Here is a 20,572-nt window from a genome sequence, read left to right as displayed (position 1 = left end):
TAGATTGAATGAAGCAACAGATTTGGTCTGTAATTGAGTGGCGTACTTTGTTTTAGGTAGTTAGGGTAGCCTAACTAATAGTAGGGTTAACTAATAGTAAGACAACCAGCTACCTTGGTAAAATTTCTGCTTTTGAAGTTTTTAGCACAGAGAGGAAGGAATCCCCCACATACAGGTAATAAATACAGTTTATACAGTCCAATAGTTTCCATAAGGTATTGGTTCCAGGACCCCTGTGAACACCCAAGTCTGCAGACGCCCAAGTTTTTCCTTATAAAAAATGGTGTAAAAAAAAATAGTGTAGCATTTGCCTATGACTTGCACATGTCCTCTCGTATGCTTTAAATCACTTCTAGATTATTCTTAATGCCTAATACAATGTACATTTATGTAAACAGTTGGGATATTGTATTTTTTTCTACTTGTATTTTTTTATTGTTGCATTTTTTTCCCTAAATATTTTCTACCCATCGTTGGTTGAACTCTTAGATGAGGAACCTGCAGATGGGGTAGATCTGCCATAAATGTGTAAATTACATATAAATAGGGCACAGTAATTACAACAGCCACTCCAGCTGATGACAGGGATGATGGATTTTGCTGAAGTTCAGAGGGGCTGCTGTTTGCCAAAACGAGTGCTTTCTGTGTCATGTAATGCCAGGCAATGATTGCTGGTAGATCACAGAAGCATCTGAAGCCAATGTGAGACCAATCCTATGTTAGACCTCATCTGACATAATGATTTTCCATAAGGAATGAAAGTCATTCCTTCTACCATGATATCAGAAGATGTCCAGTGCATTGCTTTCTTTTTTTGTGTGCCTCTCATTCTGTGACAAGAGGTAGTGACAATCCTGAGCACATTCTTTGGCCCTCAAACACTGGTTATAGGAAGAAACAGCCTGTTCATTTTGAAAACCCAACAGTTATTTTAGGATAACGTAAAGGGAGTCACAGCTGCTGTTCTGGAAAGAGTGGACTGAGCTGATCAGTACTGATTTACAAGGTGGCCCTACAAGTGGTGGAAATAATTATTCTCCTGGCTGATGGATGTGGCAGTTGTGAACGGCTTCATCCTTTACTCATTAGATAGGGAGAGTGGAGAGAAAGTACAGACACACCTTGGTTACAGGAGAAATCTCGTTACTCAGCTTGTGAACAATGTGAGGAACAGAAATGCAAGAAAGAGGGGAAGACCGTCATCTCCCGACACACGAGGAAGTTGGCAGATGCATTTTATAATGCAAAATGAAAAAAAAAATCAACCAAGGATTACATGGTTTGCAGCAGAATAAATGAGAAAGGTGGAAGGAGAGAAACCATTTTCTACTGTGAGACGTGCAAGAGGAAGCCTGGCCTTCATCCTGGAGATTGCTTCAAGAAGTGTCCACTCAAAAAAATTATAAACAAAAATAAACAAAAACACTTTCATTATTGTAGAGAGCCTAAAATAGATAATAAAATCATCAAGTGAGTTCCTATTTACATTTTTCTCTTTTAAAACTGTAGTATAATTACAAGTAGTCCACCAACCTCATTCTTGGCCAAAATAAATAAGCGCTGGGGAGTATGTGGGTGGCAGAAACATTGGATTGGGAAGGGTTTTAAGATGTAACATGCAGTCCTAGTACAACAAAGGTTTCCAGTTTGCTCAGAGAGAAGCTGCCCGCCTTGCTGGACCTCTGGGCGCTGTGCTGCAGGAGGCCACCCGTGCAGGGGTGGCATGGGACAGACACGGCAACACAGGGCCCTGTGAGTTCGTTCCTGTCCCTGACACAACGTTATGGGGAGTAGTCATGCAAACACTCCCCACTTTGTCTTAAAATCTGAAAAATGAGAACAAGAGTTAAAGATTAGCTTTGTCTGGGTGTTTGGTGAAAAGTTCTCAGTAACTAATACTGTTGTTAACTAGAGCTAACCAAAAATTAAGAAAAACCACTCTCAGGCTTATGATTGGAGCACAGGAGTGGGAGTTAGGCAGTGGAGAAGGCAAGTCCGAGCGTCATAGAATCTCAGGGTTGAAGAGAACATAAAAGTCATCTACGTCGATTCTTTATGTTCATGGTCCAAATATATTCATGGTATCTAAGGAAGCTAATGAAAGGCCATGGATCTGCAAAACAATTATTTAGAAAAGGAAAGACAGTGGAACCTCTGTAAGTGGACCACCCAAAGTCGACATCAGAAACGAGGCCTGCTGAACTGAGACGAACATGTGGTGCACGTCTGGACTATGGAAATTAGGTCAACTTAAGGAGGTGGTCAGTGTAGGGAGATGGTCACCATGGAGGTTCTGCTGTAGTTGCTCAACTCAAAAGCATCAGCTCCTGGGACACATAGTCAGTGCGTGGACAGGAGCCTGGTGTGCAGTGTTCATCTGTCAGCTGTTTGGAGAGGAGGGATTATTACAAACAGTCTCTGAAGGGTTGCGGCTACTTCAGTGACATGTGTTTATGGTTTGTGGACCACTAGATTAAGAATTCAAATCCTCACATATAAATAAACATGTGTCAAATTTAGATACTCATCCCATCCAGTGGGGACTATTTTGTAACAGACATGTCCGCATCTATCAGGAATTTGCTTTCTTGCCAGAGTTCAGGGATGCTGTAATCTACAACAAGAAACTGCACAAAATGAAATGAAAGCCACACCTTGGTTTCCACCAAACAAATAACTCCCACAGGCCTTGGGGAATTGGCTAGATGATTTGATTTTTCTAGTCAAGAGTGGTCAGATTTCTGAATCCCTAAACACTCATAAGCGCAGAGATGCTAGGTGCTCACTTAGCTAGTTCAAAAGAGCGTCAGGCTCCGTATTGCAGCTTTCAAAGTGGGAAGGGAGAACGGTGGTCCCCACCCACATGCCTCCAGCTTCCCAGGAGGTAATTCAAGCTACTGGAGGTGAAGCAAGGGAAGGTTTTGAACAGGAGGGTTATCAGCATTTCACTGGGGGAAGGTGTGGGAAAACAGTTCTCACTTCACTCTGCGGGGCTGTTAAAAGAAGTGAATAAAATAGACCAAGCCATGACGAGAGTCTTTGTCCCCTGTAAAACTCCATCACATCCATGTCAGTGTTCACCATCATTACTGCTTCTAGGGGCCTTCAACACTTGGTTACTGATTCAACAAATTGATTACGCATCTGCTCTGTGCCAGGCTTAAGAGGCTAAAGAAATAAGACCTAATTTACGCTCCGTGAACAGTGATTTTCAACTGGGGCGCTGTGAGAGGATCTCAGGTGTGTTGTGAAAAATTTTAAAGATCATTAAATAAATAATTTTCGAAAGAAGTTCAAAGCACAGAAAGTATGTGGTTTTTGCCCTTTTTCTTTTCTTTCTTTCTTTCTTTTTTTTTTTTTTTTTTGTGAACATAGTTTAAGCACGTTGTAGAAGTTTAACTACAGGTTCAAGTGTGCCGAGAGATAAAAAAGATTGAAAAACATGGCTCTAAAAACTTTGTTCCAGGTAGAAAGACATATAATATTATGTCATGCCTCGGGCAATTTAGAGATGCTACTAAAATGTCTAGACACACCGGTGGGATAATGATTCATATACCGTGTACCCTGATGCATACTGTTATCTCATTTTGCTGCTTCCCCAAGGTTTTCTTTGAAAAAGTGGCATTTCTTCTGATAACTATCATACCTCTCGGCGCTTTCTTAGCCATCGAGCCAGCATACTTCAGCAGGCCTTGCTTCAAAGTCAACCTACGTGTCTTTCTGAGAAGTTCTCTCTCCTTGCCCCTACTTGGTTCCACTGACTGCTGCACTGTGTTTGGGTGGTGGGATGGGGTGAAGAGGGGTGAGGAGCATGTGGATGGAGGTGCCAGTGGATGTGGGGAGACCATTGCAGACCAAGACTAGGGGTAAATTTTGCCACCAGAGCCTGGATGCAACTCAAAAAAAGTTGCTTACCTTTACTTGTCAATCTTTAACCCTGGGACATTATTCCCACTTGGGGATCACCATTATCATTGAATTCTTAGCATCTTAGGTTGGTGAGCTGCATCAAGGGGAACTTGAGAAGTCATTTCTGAAGTCTGTGAGCATGAGGCTATTCAGCATTTGTGGGGAAGTCGCAGCAGCCTGGAACCAGCTCCTGCGTGACCACTGGAAGGCTGGGGCATCATTGGAACAGCAGTGGAACTTGAGACACAAATATTCTGTCTTTTTCAGCCCTTGGAAGCCAAGTAAACAGGATAGGCTTCAAGCAGTGATGCTCTGAGTGTTGACATGGGTCACAGAAATCCAGGGTTAGATGTTTTTCCCTTTTATTCCACCCCTATCTCTGCTGTTTGACAACTTTTCTAAAACCTATGAGCCTCAGTTTCTTGCCTGCCTTGTCTCCCAAAGCCTTAGGCCCTAAGCCCACTTCCTGTCCTTTCTCTGTTTGGAGAAATGACCAACAGGAGCCAGGTGGCCAGCCATGACCTGGCATGGTGGCAGACATGGGAGGGTCTCCTCCATCCAGCAGACACCTCTGGCCTGGCCTGCAATGAAGAATGTAGCTGTCCATTTGACTCCTCCTTTACTGGGGAAGAATGAGTCAGTGCACCCCCAAGAGACTGTGTGTGTCTTATTCCTCAGTGTAACAAACTCCAGTTTCAACTTCAGCTGCCTACAAGGCTATCTGACCCATGATGGGTTGACCCGGGGCGGAGTCTGCCTTTGAAAGGCCTCTTAGTTGGTGAGGAGACTAGAGTTTGTCCTGCAGCTAGGAGGGTGAAGGGGACGCAGCTTCTAGATGGGCCAGCCCTGTGTGATCAGCCAGTAGCCCTGCCAGGCATGTGTTATCTCATTTCATCTTTACAACTGAACTGGGAAGTCGGCTGAAGTTATTCATTCACCCAACAGATGTTGGTGCCTGCCTGCTGTGTGCCTGGCATTATTTAAATTGCTTGACATTTACCAGTACAAAGATCTCTGCTTGGATATAGCTGACAGGCAGAGGGGTGAGGTTGGTAGGGAGAGATTAAGAACAATTTTTTAGTAAGAAAATTATGTTTTCTGGAGCATTTTGTTTTACTCTGCACACCCTCCAGAATCACTCATCTGAGCCTTCATGCCACAGCTGTTGAGAAGACAGCTTTGCTCCGGGCACTATGCTAGGTACAGGGGTACAAAGGGGAATGAGTATCGAATCCTCCAGATGCTCACAGTCCCGGCGAGTGGGACAACAGTAGACAGGTAGTCAAATGCGGCACAGGTACTGTAGCAGAGGCATCTAAGGTAGGGTGACCAGATTCTAACATCTGTAAGGCAGGACAACATGGCGCGGGGGTGGAGCGGAGGGCGGAGCAGGGGGCGGAGCTGGGGCCCGGGGCACGGGTTGGGGGGGGGCGACCGGGCAGGCAAGGCCTGACAACAATGCAAACTTTGATAAGCTGTTCTCCATAATCACTTCTCAGCAATTATTTATTACAGTTTAACATCATAAAATTAACAAAAATAATATAAAATTCATATTCTGGTGAACTAGCCATATGGCGGCCGAAAACCGTATATTCCCTTCTTGTTCTCCAGCCCGTTCGTGCATTCTTTCCAAAAATCGGGACTTTTTTAAAACGCCGCAGGACGCAGGACAAATCGTTGACAAGCGGGACTGTCCCGCCAAAATCAGGATGTCTGGTCATCCTAATCTAAGGGCCAGGGGACAGGCCACACACCTCCAGGGGGCTCAGCCTCTCCACCCTATCTGCTGTGGTCCTCTTAAGCTGCCTCCACCTCCACCCAGTCCCTCTCCTGCCCCTGAACACACTCCTCTTGGCCGTCCCCACCCCCTGCCTCCCAACCCCATGTGTTCCTTCAGAGTCTGATCCAGGGAAATTTTGCTAATGTGGCAAATGGATTCACTAACTGAGTACTAGGTTTGCTTGCTCTTTCAGGTGACTTATTTGCATTTTAACTGGCTTTTAATGGCTTTCAAAAAATGAGAGACTGGTTCTTTGTAGGAAAAGCCCTTCTGTTAGCAGACCAGGAAGGGAAGCCTGGGGCAAGCCCCCGTCACAGCAGGCAGGTGCCTACCTACTCTCCCCTTCCCTGGGGGTTCACTCTTCTTTGGAACCTTCATCTTCTCTTTGAAAACAGTTCTGGCATCTGGATTGCCTTTTGCTAATGTGCCTTTGGAGTTAATCTTCTAGTCCTGGGAGTTTCAACTTGTGATCTGGGGTTCTTGGAAGTGTGTCGGTGAATAGCCTTTAGGGGGTGTGGGGACTTGTGAAATTCCCTGCAAACTTTCGTATAAACAAGCTTAAGTACAGCTCCCCTGTGAAGACAAAGTCTGGCGTTTGTATCGGATTTATAAACCTTGGATCCTCACTCAGAAAAGGTGGCCATCGCTGAAGTAATACACTTCAGTTTCTGCAGAGAAGTAAATAAAGTGACTTGCTAGAGCCAGCACAGCGACAGCAGGGAGGGGACAAGGAGGAGGAGAGGAGCAGAGAGAGGTAAGGTGGGGCCAGCACAGAGGCTGGAACTCGAGTTTCTTGTTGCCTATACCAAGGAGTTCCATCTCCCTCATCTATGAACCCTAGCCTGGCCTGCTCACCTGCCAGGGCACGGTACGATCTGCCTTATGGAAGCAGGGATTTTTTGTTTGTTTGTTTTTAATTTTTATTTATTTATTCTTTGGGGTTCATTGAGGGTACAAAGAATTAGGTTTCACTGATTGCATTTGTTAGATCAAGTCCCTGTTATACCTGTGTCCCACCCCCAAGATTACAGAAGCAGTTTTAAAGAGCTGAGAAGAAGGTCCCTATTCCCTCACACAGGGAGGGAATAAATAATGGCTGACTTCTTTTTTCCAAAGAAAAATGTTAAGCTTTTAGAGCTGTCTGTCCCTAGAGACATCACGCACCACTTGGGCATCTGTGTGGTAACCCCCAGGGTTACCCAGAGCAAGCATAACCCCCAGGCTGTCCTTCCAAGCCCCACTGCACAGAGACAAGTCACGTGCGTGAGCCGGCCTTCCAGTGAGGGACACTTCTGGATTCCTCTGCCCAACCCAGAAACACCTGGCTCATTTACAGACCAAAAAACCTGAGACAAGTTGTGTTACCAACACTCAGTATAAGTTATCAAAGTAAATAAATAGTTTATACACATTCATCAGCCCTGGGAGAGGGAAAGGAACAAATTATTACTAGCCGGAATTTCAAATTGATCCAGAAAACAGCAACATCTTTTTTTGTATCTATTACTATACACTGACTCATGACAGGGTTAGTTTCCCTCCAAGAGAGATTGCAGGGAGATAGATTCCTGAATAGGTCCAGCCGTGGATGTGATGAGGAGGTTGCAGGGGAGAAGGAAAAGAAGACAAGGGACAGGAGTCAGCAGGCCCCAGCTCAAGACTTGGCCTTCCCTGAAATAGCAGGGAGACTTTGGGCCGATCACTCACTGTCCGCTCAATTGTTTTGTTTTCTTTTTTTTGCCAAAAGAATATGAGAGCATTGGGTTGGGTACTCTGTAAAGGCCTTCTCAGTGTGAGCATTAACTCATGCATTCATTCATTCTCTGCCTTAGGGTAGCTGTTGCCTTCCAGCCTTGTCTGTGATAGCTCAGGCTTATCTGAAGCCAGAAACATGGACCAGGTCACTCCCGAAGGCTCCGCGCCAGCCCCAGGAGTCATGAGGGATGGGGTTCAGCCACCAGACTCACCAGCAGGAATATGGGCACCTCTTGCTGTAGCGACAGCAGTAAAATTGCCACTCCCGGTCCAGCACTGACTCGAAGTAGCGGCTCTGGAACCCTGCCACCAGGCCGTTGTTTGAGCACGTCTGGTACCTGAGGACAAGAGAACAGCTCCTGGGAACCTGGGGACGATGACACAGAAACAGATCCCTTCCCAAGACCCCCCCTCTGCCAGTTTCACAGTCTGTCACTGAACTAACCCCCTAACAAATTATTCCATTTTATGCAAATTATTAAGTCTTTGTTATATTTATAGACATGTCATAGGCTCACCATTGAAATCCAAATGGTTTAGTATCTTTCTACTGAAGGAAGTTTGGGGAACACTGCTCCTGACTTACCTCCATGAATACACGATGGAAGAATGAATGAATGGATGCATATAGAATTTACATGTAACATTTTACAAATACAGGATTGTATTTTTCATGACATGTCCAATGGAAGATCATGTCATTCATTTTTACTCGAATTAAAAATAAATAGAAGATGAATTATGAAATCAATTTATAATGACACTTTCATAAGAAAGATAAATCACACCTATAGCCCAAGATGAAGGAGGGAAGATGAGGGGGATCGGAGGGGAGGAGGGAAATTCGATGGAAGGAGGGTAATTAAGAGGTGGGACCATTCCTATGTTCATATTGCAAGGTTACAGGTACTCTTAAGTATAGAGTATAAATGCCTTAACACAATAATTAAGTAAATGAGGTGAAGGCTATATTAACTAGTTTGATGTAAGCAGTCTTAATTGTATATAAAATCAGCACATTGTACCCCATAAAGACATCAATGTATACATGATCTATGTGTTTATGACTTAATAAAAAATAAAAATTAAATAAAGAAGATGAAGAGAAATACAAGACATTGGTGGACTTCAAATGAGCATTTCTTCTGCTTAAGAGCAGAGCCCTTGGACATGGAGCCCGAGGAGGACCATTTATTTGTTCTGCCCTTACACAGCACGCAAAGCCCTGATGGGTACCACGATTCGTCCAGACGATCAAGTGGGAAAGCTTGGAACACATCCCCGATTCTCACTACTTATCCAGGAATCTAGCCCTAAGCTCCCCACAAACCAGGGTGCGTTTTTCTCAGAATTCCATTCCCACGGCTGAGGGAGGGTCCCAACCATGGCGGCACTTCTTACAGATTTGCTACAGGCCACTCAAACTTCTTTGCTCCCTCTCAGGGTCCCTATCCTGTTCTACCTGAATTCTTTAAATACAGTAATTTCTCCACTCTAGTTCACACACTAGAAAGAATTGGACTCTTTCATTCTCCCTTTGCTCTTGCCAGTTTGCACAGCCCATTCCTAACCAAGCGTTACTTTAGAACAGCACAAATGTTTCTTCTTTTATTCTATCTCCGTGTTGCTTTCTCCCATTTCTGCCCCAAATCCCAGGGTCCCATGTCCTTCAGGCTTACCACATTTTGCTTTGATGATGAGGATGCCGTTTTCTACCTGACCACAGTGGGCGCTCACCTTATGTGGAATGAGATCTTTAGAGGATCTTCCAGAATAGATATTTAGCTACCTCTATTTCTTGGCAGTTCTCACCCACCCCAGCCATCGACTCGGCCCCTGTCATAAGAGAGAAGAGAACGCAGTTGTCTGTGTGACGCGGCCTGGCAGCTGCAGGAATACAACTCAGTTTTCCAAGTAAAGGTAAGTTTCTAGAAAATATAATGTATAGAATAAGAATAAGTACCCTGTTCTAACTAAACAGGGACTTGCTAAGGCACAAACTATAACACCATCAGCAACTAGATTTCATTTATTCTTTTCCGTGGCTGAAGATGAACTTGTGGATCTGACAAAGTGAGATATTAAATACACTTCAGGTCTTGGGTTGCAAGTCATTCATCCTTTTTACCCAGTTATTATTCATTTATTCATTCATGCATGCATTTTGCAAATATGCATGTATTTATTTCTTTATTTGTACATTCAGCAACTATACTACTCTTTTGCACCGCTCGCTTTGCTACTGTGTTAATAGAAGAACTGAGCGAGGGGCTTGGATTCAGTCAACTATCCTAATGAGCTTGAATCCCCTATTCTCAGGGCTTGTAACTCAGCTATAGGAGATGCATAGTGCAAATTAAGATGTAATTTGAGGCCTCTGGCCCTTTGATGATCTGGCCTTTTTCCTTTACCTTCCTTTGCTTCTCATCAGGAGTATTACCACTTGGTAATGCCTGGCATATTTCAGGAAGCCACAGAACTGGAATGAACGAGGGTCATAGCATGGTGGAAAGGTAGCTTTGGGGCTCAATCTTCCATAATGGTCTATTATATCTCAATCTCTAGTATTGTGAGTGAGAGGGAATTTCAGTATGAAATTGTAAGAGCCATAAGCAATGCTTACATGGGTCCAAAGAGAGAAGGACCAGCGAGCTAGTACCCTCTATGCCTCCCCCTCTCACCAGTACTAAAATTCCTTCTTCCTCTAAATGGGAGTTCTTTCAGCACTGAGCAGGGCCGTGGTTTCCCTGGAGCTGTGTTCCACTGTTTTGGTTTGTCTTGTATACTGTTGGTAAGTTCCCCTTAGTAAAAATAAATGTGGAAAGATAAGCAGACCTGTTTCGTGGAGTACCAGTTCTGAAGCTATCCAAGTTCCACGAATTCCCTGGCAGCTCTTGGCCAGCAGCTGGCCCCGCTGCCCCCCATATGGGAAATGTGTATGTCACTTTCTCATACACCACCTCAGATAATGCCGCTCTGTGAAGATTATTTGGGCCCTACAGGCTCAGAGCCTAACAATACACAGTGAAAGTTAGATAACCAAGTATAACTCTCTCCTCCCAGCTGTGATTTGATCGCCTTCCCATTTTGGTAGAGTGAGCCTGCTTGGGAGTTTGGTAGTATGAAATCATTTCTTCCAGAACTGGATCTTTATAGGGGTATGCTTTTCTACTGTGGGAAGCAGATAGTGGAGTGGTTAAGAGTAGGGGCTATGCTGCTGGATGGGTGCTCTGCTGCTCTTAGCTGTGTCATCTTGGGCAGGCTTCCTACCTTCTAATGGCCTCAGTTTCTTCATCTATACAATGGGAATAGTATATACTTATTCTTAAAGTTATTGTGAGGACTAAACAGGATAACACATATGAAATTCCTAGAATAGTCTTTTAATGTGTAATTAATTCCTTATGGTCATCCTTACACTTTCATTGAGTCTACATGGCAATTGCGAGCACACTTTGTGAGAACCACCCCTTGGCTCTCCTGTCTCCACTAAGCAAAAGGCTGGGGGATTCACCTGCACTCCCTGACCTGTCGTCTCCCCAAAACAAAGCTCACTGGGGTCAGCTGTCATAGCAACCCACATTGTAGCACAGGTTGTTTATTTTGTCTTAGCACTCTTGGTAAGGGGTAAAATCCTTGAGGGGAAAAGAACCACTTAATCTTCATTTTGTATTCCCTGCACTGCCTGACACTGTTGTCCAGCAACAGTTTAATGGAAGAACACGTGAGCAAGTGACTGGCCCCTCAATCTCTCATTAGCAGAGGCAAAACTAACTTTTAAAGAGCCCATCCCTCAAATTCGGGAAGGGCCCTGAAACTCCCACCATGTAGTTTTCATGGAACTTGGGTCAGTGATCCACCTTCCTGCTTCCACCTTCTCCCTCAGAACATTGCCGCTCCCTGAGGAGAGTGAAAATGAATACACTTTTGAACATTCCTCATCTCTATTTCTCTCATTTTCAATCATCTTTTTAAGAAGCTTCTTATTTTAATAAGACTCACTTAACTATTGGCCACAGTGGGAGGAGCCAGGCAGGTGAGCAGAGAAGCAGCCTCCGAATCGGTCAGGACTGAGGAAGCTAGAAAGACCTGCATTGCTAAAATCACTGAAACTCCAGTTAAAATAGATGGTTAGTGGTCAAAAAGCATAGCTGATGCTCTGACTCACTGCACAGCACCAGGTTGTCTTTCCTGAATGGTCCGTGGAACAGAGTATTGGCCCAAGACAACAGTGAGTTTCCTGGTGAGTTGTATGACATGACCCAAACTGAGGCATCAGAACAGACACTATGGAAATGTTTCCTTAGGACATGAGGGCACCAGTACCCTGCTTGAAAGACTCTCTCCTTTCTACCGGAGAAGATATATTTTTTTTCTTATCTCTTTGAAGGCTGAGGCTCAATTTTAGTTTCACAAACTGGAGCACTTTTAGCTCTGCTCCCCCTGACACTAGAAACTTTCCAGAAGGAAAATCACAAGGCAGTCACCCCTCCTCTAATAACAACATTTATGAATCTTTTCTGAGAAAGTAGCTTTTTGGAAGATGGTTTCTCTCAGGTCATCACCCTGAAAGCAAATCCAGAAAACCTTTTCCTGTGTCTGTAATGGCAAAACACAGAAGAAGCAGGATGCGGTGGAGGGGGTGAGCAGAACCCTTGTTGAGAGATCAGCAGACGTGAGTTCTAGTCCCCGACCTTACCGTGCTTTGTGGAGCCTGGCCTAAGTCATGAGGACATGTGAGGATTCAGTGAAGTAGTCCTGAAAACTCCTGGCCAAGATAGTAACTGGAAGAGCTGGAAGCCCAAATGAGATTTATTTGAGGCCAAAGCTTATGTCCATAAATTCTTGGGGAACACACAAATCTCTTTGAGATTGTCCTTCAGCTCTGATCAATACTCCATCTAGGCTTTCTCCCTATTGTTTTTATTCTTCATCAAGTCCAAAGCTGTTGGATGGGCAGAAGGATGGAAGCCAAAATTGGAAGGTGTGTGAGCATCTGGTTTTGGTTGTGAACTCTATGGATTTTCGGTCTTTCCTTCCAGTCCCTGCTAGTCTCAGTCCAAACTTATAGAAAGTCCAAACTCTTAGTGAGTTGGGATTGAGTTAGGTGTAGAACAGGGTAAAGGGAAACACTGCCTCCTCTGTCAAGAGCTCTCAAAATTCCATTAAATACATAATAGATGGGCTGGTTATGCTGGTCTTTTTCTTCTCAGCTCCATACACATAGGCATGCTTCAAGAGCTATTATTCAGTCTCCAACTCCACTGCAGAGATGAACCAAGGGAAGTTTTGCTCATGGTCTAGACTGGTGGCTAACTCTGTGTCATGTAGTCTCCTTAACACCCCCAGGTTCATTTCCCCTCCCCAAAGATGGATGAGGCCTTACATTGTGCCAAAAGAGTTTCATTCTTTTATAGTAAAGCATTGACTTTTGTTAATTCTACTTCCCCTAGAATGATTTTTGAGTTGCTATCAAGCATGTGTAACATGGTCCATGGAATTTTAGAATCTTCATTAAGTCTAATGAACAAATATTCATTAGAACCTACTCTATGCTAGGGGCTAACGTGATCTGGAATCCTCCTGCCACAGTGGGGATAGGAATGGTCTCTTTATATAGTGCTGAGGTGCATTCAACCTGCCATCTTCCTGCCTCTATCTGTGTCACATTCTTCTGTTTCCTCCATGCCTAGGTCTTGAGTCTGCTAGTCTCTCCCCAAGGTTTTAAGATGAAGCAGACAGGACTTGCCAAACAGCTTAGAAAAACCTAGGACAGGACAGGGGGAGAGCACTTCTCCATAATGCAAATTCTTTACTCTTTTTGGAAAAATGTAGGCAGTACAGGTTACTCCAAAGGCCTCTGAGAAGATTCAGATTATCCTATGAGATGTTTTCCAGGCCAAGCAGGGATTGTGTGAGCTGTATGATCATCAGAGCATGTTTGTTGTGTGCTCATGAACGTCAGCTATTGCAACATGTGTCAGCCAAGAAATCTAACATCTCTTACCTCAGTGTCTATTAAAATGTGACAAGTGTTCAAGACATTCACAAGGCACATGTAACATTTATAGATTGTAAATAAATTATATATTCCAAAAGCAAAATTATACATATCAGAGGCCCTGGAATCTAACAGTTTGGATTTTAATTCCACCTTTGTAATTTACCATCTGTGTGATATTTACCTTCAGAAGTCTCAGTTTCCACAGAGTAGTCATGAATAAGTGATGACAAATAACCTTTATCAAGGACTTCCCATGCGCCAGGCCTCATGCTTAGCACTAGCCACACCTTCACTGTTTTAATCATCAAAACAATTCTATGAAACGGGCTCAGCATCACCATTTTATACATAAGGAAACACAGGTTGAGTAAGTCCTGAGGACAAAAGGCAAATAATGTACACATATCACTTCATCTAATCTCGCAACAGTTCTGGAGCATGACTTTTATAGATGTAGAAACTGAGGATTTGAGAATTGAGATGACGTGTGTAAAGATAGTAGGGGGAATGCATTTTGAGGATTATTTTGACTCTAGAGTTCGTAAACTTTCCATTACTCAAATACACACACACACACACACACAAAGATATCCTAACTCTGTGGGAACCTCTTATTGATTACAAAGAAGGTATCCAGACAGAAGCAAATCCCCTGCCAGGAGGAGTGAGCTTTTGCCGTTTTTACAAGAACAACCCACAGCCATTTTTGCAAAGCACAAGTTCCCCTGGACAATTGATTCCTGGCACTTAGGAGAGTGGCCTAGAGGGGAAGTTGGCGAGAGTCCTAGATCTGCCACAGTCCCGTCCTCCCACACTCAGCCTTCTTACCCTCAGAAGCCATTCTTATGTGGATCTGATATCTTCTTTAGGTGAGCACTCACTACAGCCCTCTCCAAGAACAAAAATGTCACCCACATTTCATATCACTTGTAGAACTGTGGCATGGGGCTGGCTGGGTTGGGTTCTGCCTCTGCCGTCCACCAGCAATGCATGGGCAATTCTCCTTATGTGAGACAGAGGTAACAGCTAACACCTGATTGCAGTGAAGATCAAATAAGATTAGACTGTAAGTAACTCAAGGGCATAGATAATATTCTATTCTTCTTCATATTCTGAGAGTCTGGGAAAGTTTGTGATAATACGTTTTTGGTAGTGAGTGAATGAGCAACTGAAAGTATAAATAAGGACTACATTTTAAATGATAAGTCACCTCATGAATTAAGGTTAGGGCCATAGGACCTATGCTTGGTACAATTATTTCTGTAATTCTTTTTAATTGCTCCATGCTCTTGGCCTTAATCCCCAAACTATGATGTCAGGAGTTTGCTCTGGGTTACACTGGGAATCCTTCCAGTGCTGGGATTTTTGGATTCTGTTACGCTCTGTTTGTCCTGCATTCCTACGTTTGTTCCTTAACCTTTTAAATTCAAAGTAATTTTATGTTTATAGAAGAATGATAAAGACAATACATAAGATTCATGGATACCCTTCACCCAGCTTCCCCTAATGTTTCGTAACTCAGGCCTGTTCATGGACACTAAGAAAGTAACATTGGTACATCACTAAACCGCAGACTTTATTTGGATTTTATCACTTTTTCCACAACTGTTCTTTTTCTGTTCTAGGATCCAAACCAGATAATGTGTAGCATTTAGTCCTCATGTTTTTTGAAATAAAGAATTTACTGTTCAATCTCTTAAGTTTATTTGAGGCATTAAAATCACTGAGAGAATGGAAAGCTGATAAAGACTTCATCACTGCCTACCCCCTGGGCATGTTCTAGAGATCCTTAGGAAATCTATAAAGATTGCATTGCATGTTGGTAAACACGACCAAAATGAGATGTGACTAATAATGTTAAACCCCAACTCACATGACACGTGCTGCTGGAATATTAAGAATTAAGATATAAGCAAAGTGGCTTCCTCCATGGGAAAATATGTAGGCTCCTTTACTGAGGGTGGTGGGGACACAGGCTGGCATTTGGACTGCCGGTAGCACTAACTAGTCTGGGTTAGCGTTTCACCACATATTTATTGGGGGTCTCCTATGTGCCAGCACTAGTCCAGGCATTGGGGAGACTGGAGAGTGAGACAAAGCCACTGCGGTTTATATTTTGGTGAGGGAGACGAACAACAAACAAATATAAACCAGGCAGTGACAAGTGCACTGGAGGAGATAAGGCAGGTTGGAAGAGGAGAGGAGGGAGATGTTGGTTTGGCGGAGGGGGTCCTGGAACGCCTCTCGGAGGAGGTAGGTGCTGTGCACACTACACACTCAGAAGCATGGATCGGAATGATCGCTCTCTACAGAGTGGTCTTGGGTGGATTCTGGAAATAGTCAGATGATGGCAAACTGAGTTCCCAACCAACCTATGCAGCTTTGAATTTTCCTTGCTGCTAGCATGGCTCTGCCATAGTTTTCCCTTCTCCTCTTCTCCATCGTGTGGCTTGTCCTGGGTGAATTTATCAGTGCCAGTCTAATATAAACTACCACTTTAAAATGTCTCCTTGGGATTGTCCGAAGCCCAGGGCAAAAAGCAGGTGCCAATAAACAGAACAGTCAGCTGCCTTGCTCAATATAAGCCACATCACTTCTAGGTTCATTAAACCTTTACTGATCGCACGTGATGTGCCAGGCATTTGGTGTAGACCTGGATTTGCTTTAGAGTTCTCCTGCCTACACTTTCTCCCATAGCGTCATGGTAGATGCAGGAGCTGTAAACCCGTGTTTCCTGATTCCAGCATGCCACAGCTCAGCCTCCCTAGAAAATTCCAGCTTCACCTTGTTCCACACAGGACTTGATGTCCTGCAGCCTGTGCCAACCTACATATGCCACTCCCTGGCGCCCCAGGTAGAACGTCCTGACAGTCTCAGTGGCTCAGGCCAGCACGCTTCAGAATCTGGCACCCAAAGAGGTAGTTTTCAATGGAGAACCAGCGACACCCAGCATGACAAGTCACTCAGCTATCACGGCAGCACCTTTAAAAACCATGCCCCAATTATAAGTTTCTTCAGCAGATCCTAGATGTTTTTAAGTCTGTGTTTGATGCTCCTCCCCTCTTTTAAAATAAGTCTGAAAGCTAATTTGTTTGCACAAGGCAGCCAAATTGTACAAACTATCAACTCTTTCCCCCAAACAGATTCAGAGCCTACAGCCAACAGGAGGATGTAATCACTCCCTGACCTGTGAGCAATTCTTTCCTTCAAGATTTTTCACTGAGATTGGAGTTGGAAGTCAAGTCACGATGAATTACAAAGTGCATCTGGGGTAACGAGGAGTCAGTCCTGGGGTAGGGGAGTGCTATTGTGAAGAAGCAGTTTGCATGTTTTTGAGTCAAGCCTGAGGTTAGTGGAGGGGAAGAAGGAGGCAAGAAAGGATGAAAGGAAGAAAAAAAACCCAACAACACTGGATGCTTCATTTCCAAAAATACAAAAAAAGAGGAGGCAGAAGAGCCATCTTGCCTGTCAGCTCTTCCCTTGACTCTCATGGACCAAACAAAACCATGTTAGTTCACCTTCTTCCAAATCTTTTGCTTTTCTCTATGTAGTCTGGGAGTTCATGACCAACCAGTCACAAGTCAGCAAGTTTAAAACTAATCATCGTCTGGCTTCCTTCCCTAGCAGGGATGAACACAAATATTAACAGAACGTAAGGAAAAGCCAAGCGGGTTTTCACAGCTGAGCTGTCACTTTGCTCATTTCCCAGATGAGGGAGGAGCCTGCAGGGTTGAGCACCTTGGCCAAAGTGACAATGCAAGTTGTCATTAGAACCAGGACCCTAGGGCTTGTCCTCTAGCTGTTGAGAGTCGCTGGTGGTACTTTACTATGGCTCTGAAAATGGGATGTTAGAAGGGGAGTCCATCCATGTATGTGATGGTCCCCCTGAGATGGGAGGACTCAGGATGAGTCGTACCTAGGACATTTCTACGTAATATGCTGGGCGATGGGTCCAGCTGTGGGGAGTCACCAGAGATTGTCCTCAAGGTGAGCCTGCCCTTATAGTCAGCCCTCTGGCAGGAGGGGTTTTGGATAATTAAATCTGTTTGCCAGAGGCAGTGGGGTGGGTGAGGATGGCCTCCTGTCCAAGCAGCCTCCACAGCGTCGGTTCCCCCTCTTGCAGCTACCTATGTGAGTTCTCTCCCCCTACCTTCCAGCAGCTGGCTGGGCCCCTCCTCAGCCATGGTAACCAAGCTGGTGCCCAGGGCAGGTCTTCTGTTGTGATCTTATAGATCCCCACCCTGTCCCTGATGAAGATCTGCCCTGAGTCTGGTCCTGTGGTCCTGGCCCTGCTTGGCTTTGGGGTGGAAACCTTTGCTGGGTGGAGGCAGCAGGCGCTCAGGAGCACAGCACTGTGGCTAAGTGTAAACTCTTTGGAGCAAAGCCTCTCTGGACCCAAATCTCAGCTTTCTAACTGAGGAAGCATCTGGTCTTTAGACCGCAGTTTGTCTACCTATACAATGACGTGTAGCTTCGTTTTGAGCATTAAATGAGATAATCCACATGAAGCACTGAGCTTGGTGCCAGCCCAGAGTCAGTGCTCAGTAATGGCAGCTGCCTGGTTACCTGGTAGCCCCCTCCCTTGCCTGTCTCTGCCTGTCTCCCCCACCCACCAGCACCTTTTCCTTTTGGATTCCCATCGTCATCTGGTTGTGTGAGCCTGGGGGTTTATGTTTGACCACTCCCAAACCCCAGTACGCGGAGTGCCTATGGAAGGCCTCTGTCTTCTGGCTCATTCTGCAGAGAACACGGGTGGCAGCCTGCCAGCTGGGTCTGCTCCTCTTGGGCCTGCCTTCCCTGGGGCCATCTGCCCCCTCTGTCAATTCCCCAGGTGTGGCTCCATCTAGGTTGCTGTGAATAACTGGCCTAGTGGTCAATGGCTACTGGGGTGGGCTCCTGACCCTGACCTGGGGCTGGGACTGCTGCATCAGTCACATCCCACAGAGAAGAGCAATTCCATGACCCATTCCATGCACTGACTAGATGGAGTGCCGTCAGAAGAGGACAGCACCTCTCTAAAAGCCTTCAGTAAAATATTTACCAGCCATGAAACCCACTTTAAATTCAGACGAAGAGAAGAACCTCAGTACTCATAATGGTGAAAACACATTTAATCTGGGAAGCAGAGAGCTACTTCATTTCATTTCCCTCTGCTTAAATTTCTTTGTCCCCTCTCCCTCATTCACTTTGCTCTAAATCAATATTTCTCAAACTTCTACGTGCTGAGGACTCAAATGATTATTTTTCCCCGAACTATTATGGGTCAATAGATTTGTAAAACAGTAAAAAGTAATTGCTATGAAATGAAAATGTCACTCAAATGGCACAGCAAAGTCAATGGCTGTAAAGTTTCTTACTGTCAATTTCTGGACTTACTTGTGGCAGTCTAGTAAACTTGGCGCAGACCCCCACCAAACCCTGGCCCGCACTGAGAGCAGGTGGGGTTGGTTCTGGAAGGAACAGAGCTACAAAGAAGTCCACCCCCCACGAACACCCCCTAGTCTGGAATTTTGTCCTGTAACATCCTCGGCTCTGCAGCAGACCTGCTGCACCCAGAGCATGCCATGGTAAGGTCGGGGTAGGATTTGCCCAGGCTTTAGGTGCTGATATTCCCTGAGGGTCGAGTGAGGGACACACAGAGAAGTTCCCAGCCCGAGTGAGAGGCTGTTCTTACCATTCCATGCCAGCCCGGTTGATCTCCTCCCACCAGCACTCCGAGGGTTCCCCGAGAGTGTGGGGTGTGGGCATGCAGGCGTAGTTCCACTGTCTGTCAGAACCTTCCTTCTTGTTGAAGATACTCCTCACGGCCACCACCACCTGCCCGTGGGGACACTGGAAGCTGAAGCCCTGCCGGTTCAGATTCACCCACCCGTCATCGCTGTAGTCGTGATACTGCTGGTACGGGTACCCATAGTCACCGTAGTGGCCCCAGGCTACGGTGACCAGGGGCAGAAGTACCCACAGAAGAGTGAGGTCCATGCTGCCTGGGCTTATGGCGAAAAATGTCTTGCTGGGCTGACTGTTTTATACAGCCGCCTCTGACATGTGGCTTCCAGATGTGGGTGAGCAGGATCCAACTGCAGTGTGTCATTGCTTAAGCAAAACTTTTTCCGTGCTGAGATATCAACCATAAGGACGTTCAGCTTGTTTTAAGGTGGAATTCTAGGAATACGCAAAGAACATGTAAGTCGAAGCAACTCCCTGGAGAAAGAACAGCTTTGCAGATAGGTTGCAAAAAGTCAGCTGCTTCCGCTGCTTTAGAAACATTCGCTTGGAAAGAGCTGATGAGTGGCACATTTTTCCCTTATCTCTCAGCACTTCGCCCCTTTCTGTCCCACCCCACTCCACTAGGAGCAAACCCCTATGTTTATTCTCCAAACTAGCCTTCCAGAACCGTGCAAATACCCAGACAGTGATTTGAAAACACCAAAAGAGTAGAGTGAAGGGACAGAGTCATTTAGATTTCTGTTAGCCTGAATGTCTGGTTTCTTTTCATTTATTAACCCATCATCTTTTAACCCTCGAGTAGAAGTATGGGTGTACCAAGGCGCAGAGCTCTTCTTAAGTTGCCTAGGGAGGTGCAGTGGGCCCATGGAGAGGTAAGTTGGACATTATCTCTACACCTCAGCATCCTCCTGAGATGCTGAAATTCAAAGGAGCCACATCTAGAAACCGTGCTCTCCTCTCAAAAGTGTTAATGGGTTTAATCCACTGAATAAACATACTTTTTAGCCTTGGGTATTTTTTTCTTCATGTTGAAGTACAATTTACATATAATAAAACCCACCCTTTAAAATGTTTAACATACAGTAGTGTAACCAGCACCATAATTAAGACATAGAATGGATCTATCGATGCCAAACCTCCCCTGGTACCCCCAACACCCAACCCATGTAACCACTGATCTACTTTATGTTCCTGTGGTTTTTCCTTCCCCAGAATGTTAAATAAATGAGATCAGACTATATGTAGCCTTTTGTGTCCTTCTTTCACTCAGCATAATGCTTTTGAGATTTGTCCATGTTGTTGTGGGTGTCAGTACTTGCTCCTTGCTGAGTAATATTCCACAGTATGGATGCCCCACAGATTATTTATACATTTACCAGTAGAAGGACAAT

At 44.9% G+C, this 20,572-nt stretch overlaps 1 protein-coding gene across 1 annotated transcript in view; it reads right to left on the bottom strand.

Moving 5' to 3' along the window:
- The window catches only part of DPT (dermatopontin), a 29,697-nt gene extending 10,233 nt beyond the window's left edge, over positions 1–19,464 (bottom strand). Inside the window, exons 1-2 of the mRNA XM_003785724.3 lie at positions 19,129–19,464; positions 7,663–7,788 (exon numbers count right to left, since the gene is read on the bottom strand). Coding sequence (XP_003785772.1) covers positions 7,663–7,788; positions 19,129–19,433 — 431 coding nt within the window. The 5' untranslated portion in view covers positions 19,434–19,464. The remainder of the gene's footprint in view (positions 1–7,662; positions 7,789–19,128) is intronic.
- Between the last annotated feature and the right edge of the window lie 1,108 nt (positions 19,465–20,572).

This window comes from Otolemur garnettii, unplaced genomic scaffold (genome assembly GCF_000181295.1).
Source record: "Otolemur garnettii isolate 467f Iridium unplaced genomic scaffold, OtoGar3 scaffold00016, whole genome shotgun sequence".
Classification (NCBI taxonomy): domain Eukaryota; kingdom Metazoa; phylum Chordata; class Mammalia; order Primates; family Galagidae; genus Otolemur; species Otolemur garnettii.
The sequence above is the reverse complement of the archived record's forward strand: the minus strand, read 5'-3'. Positions and strand labels throughout refer to the sequence as shown.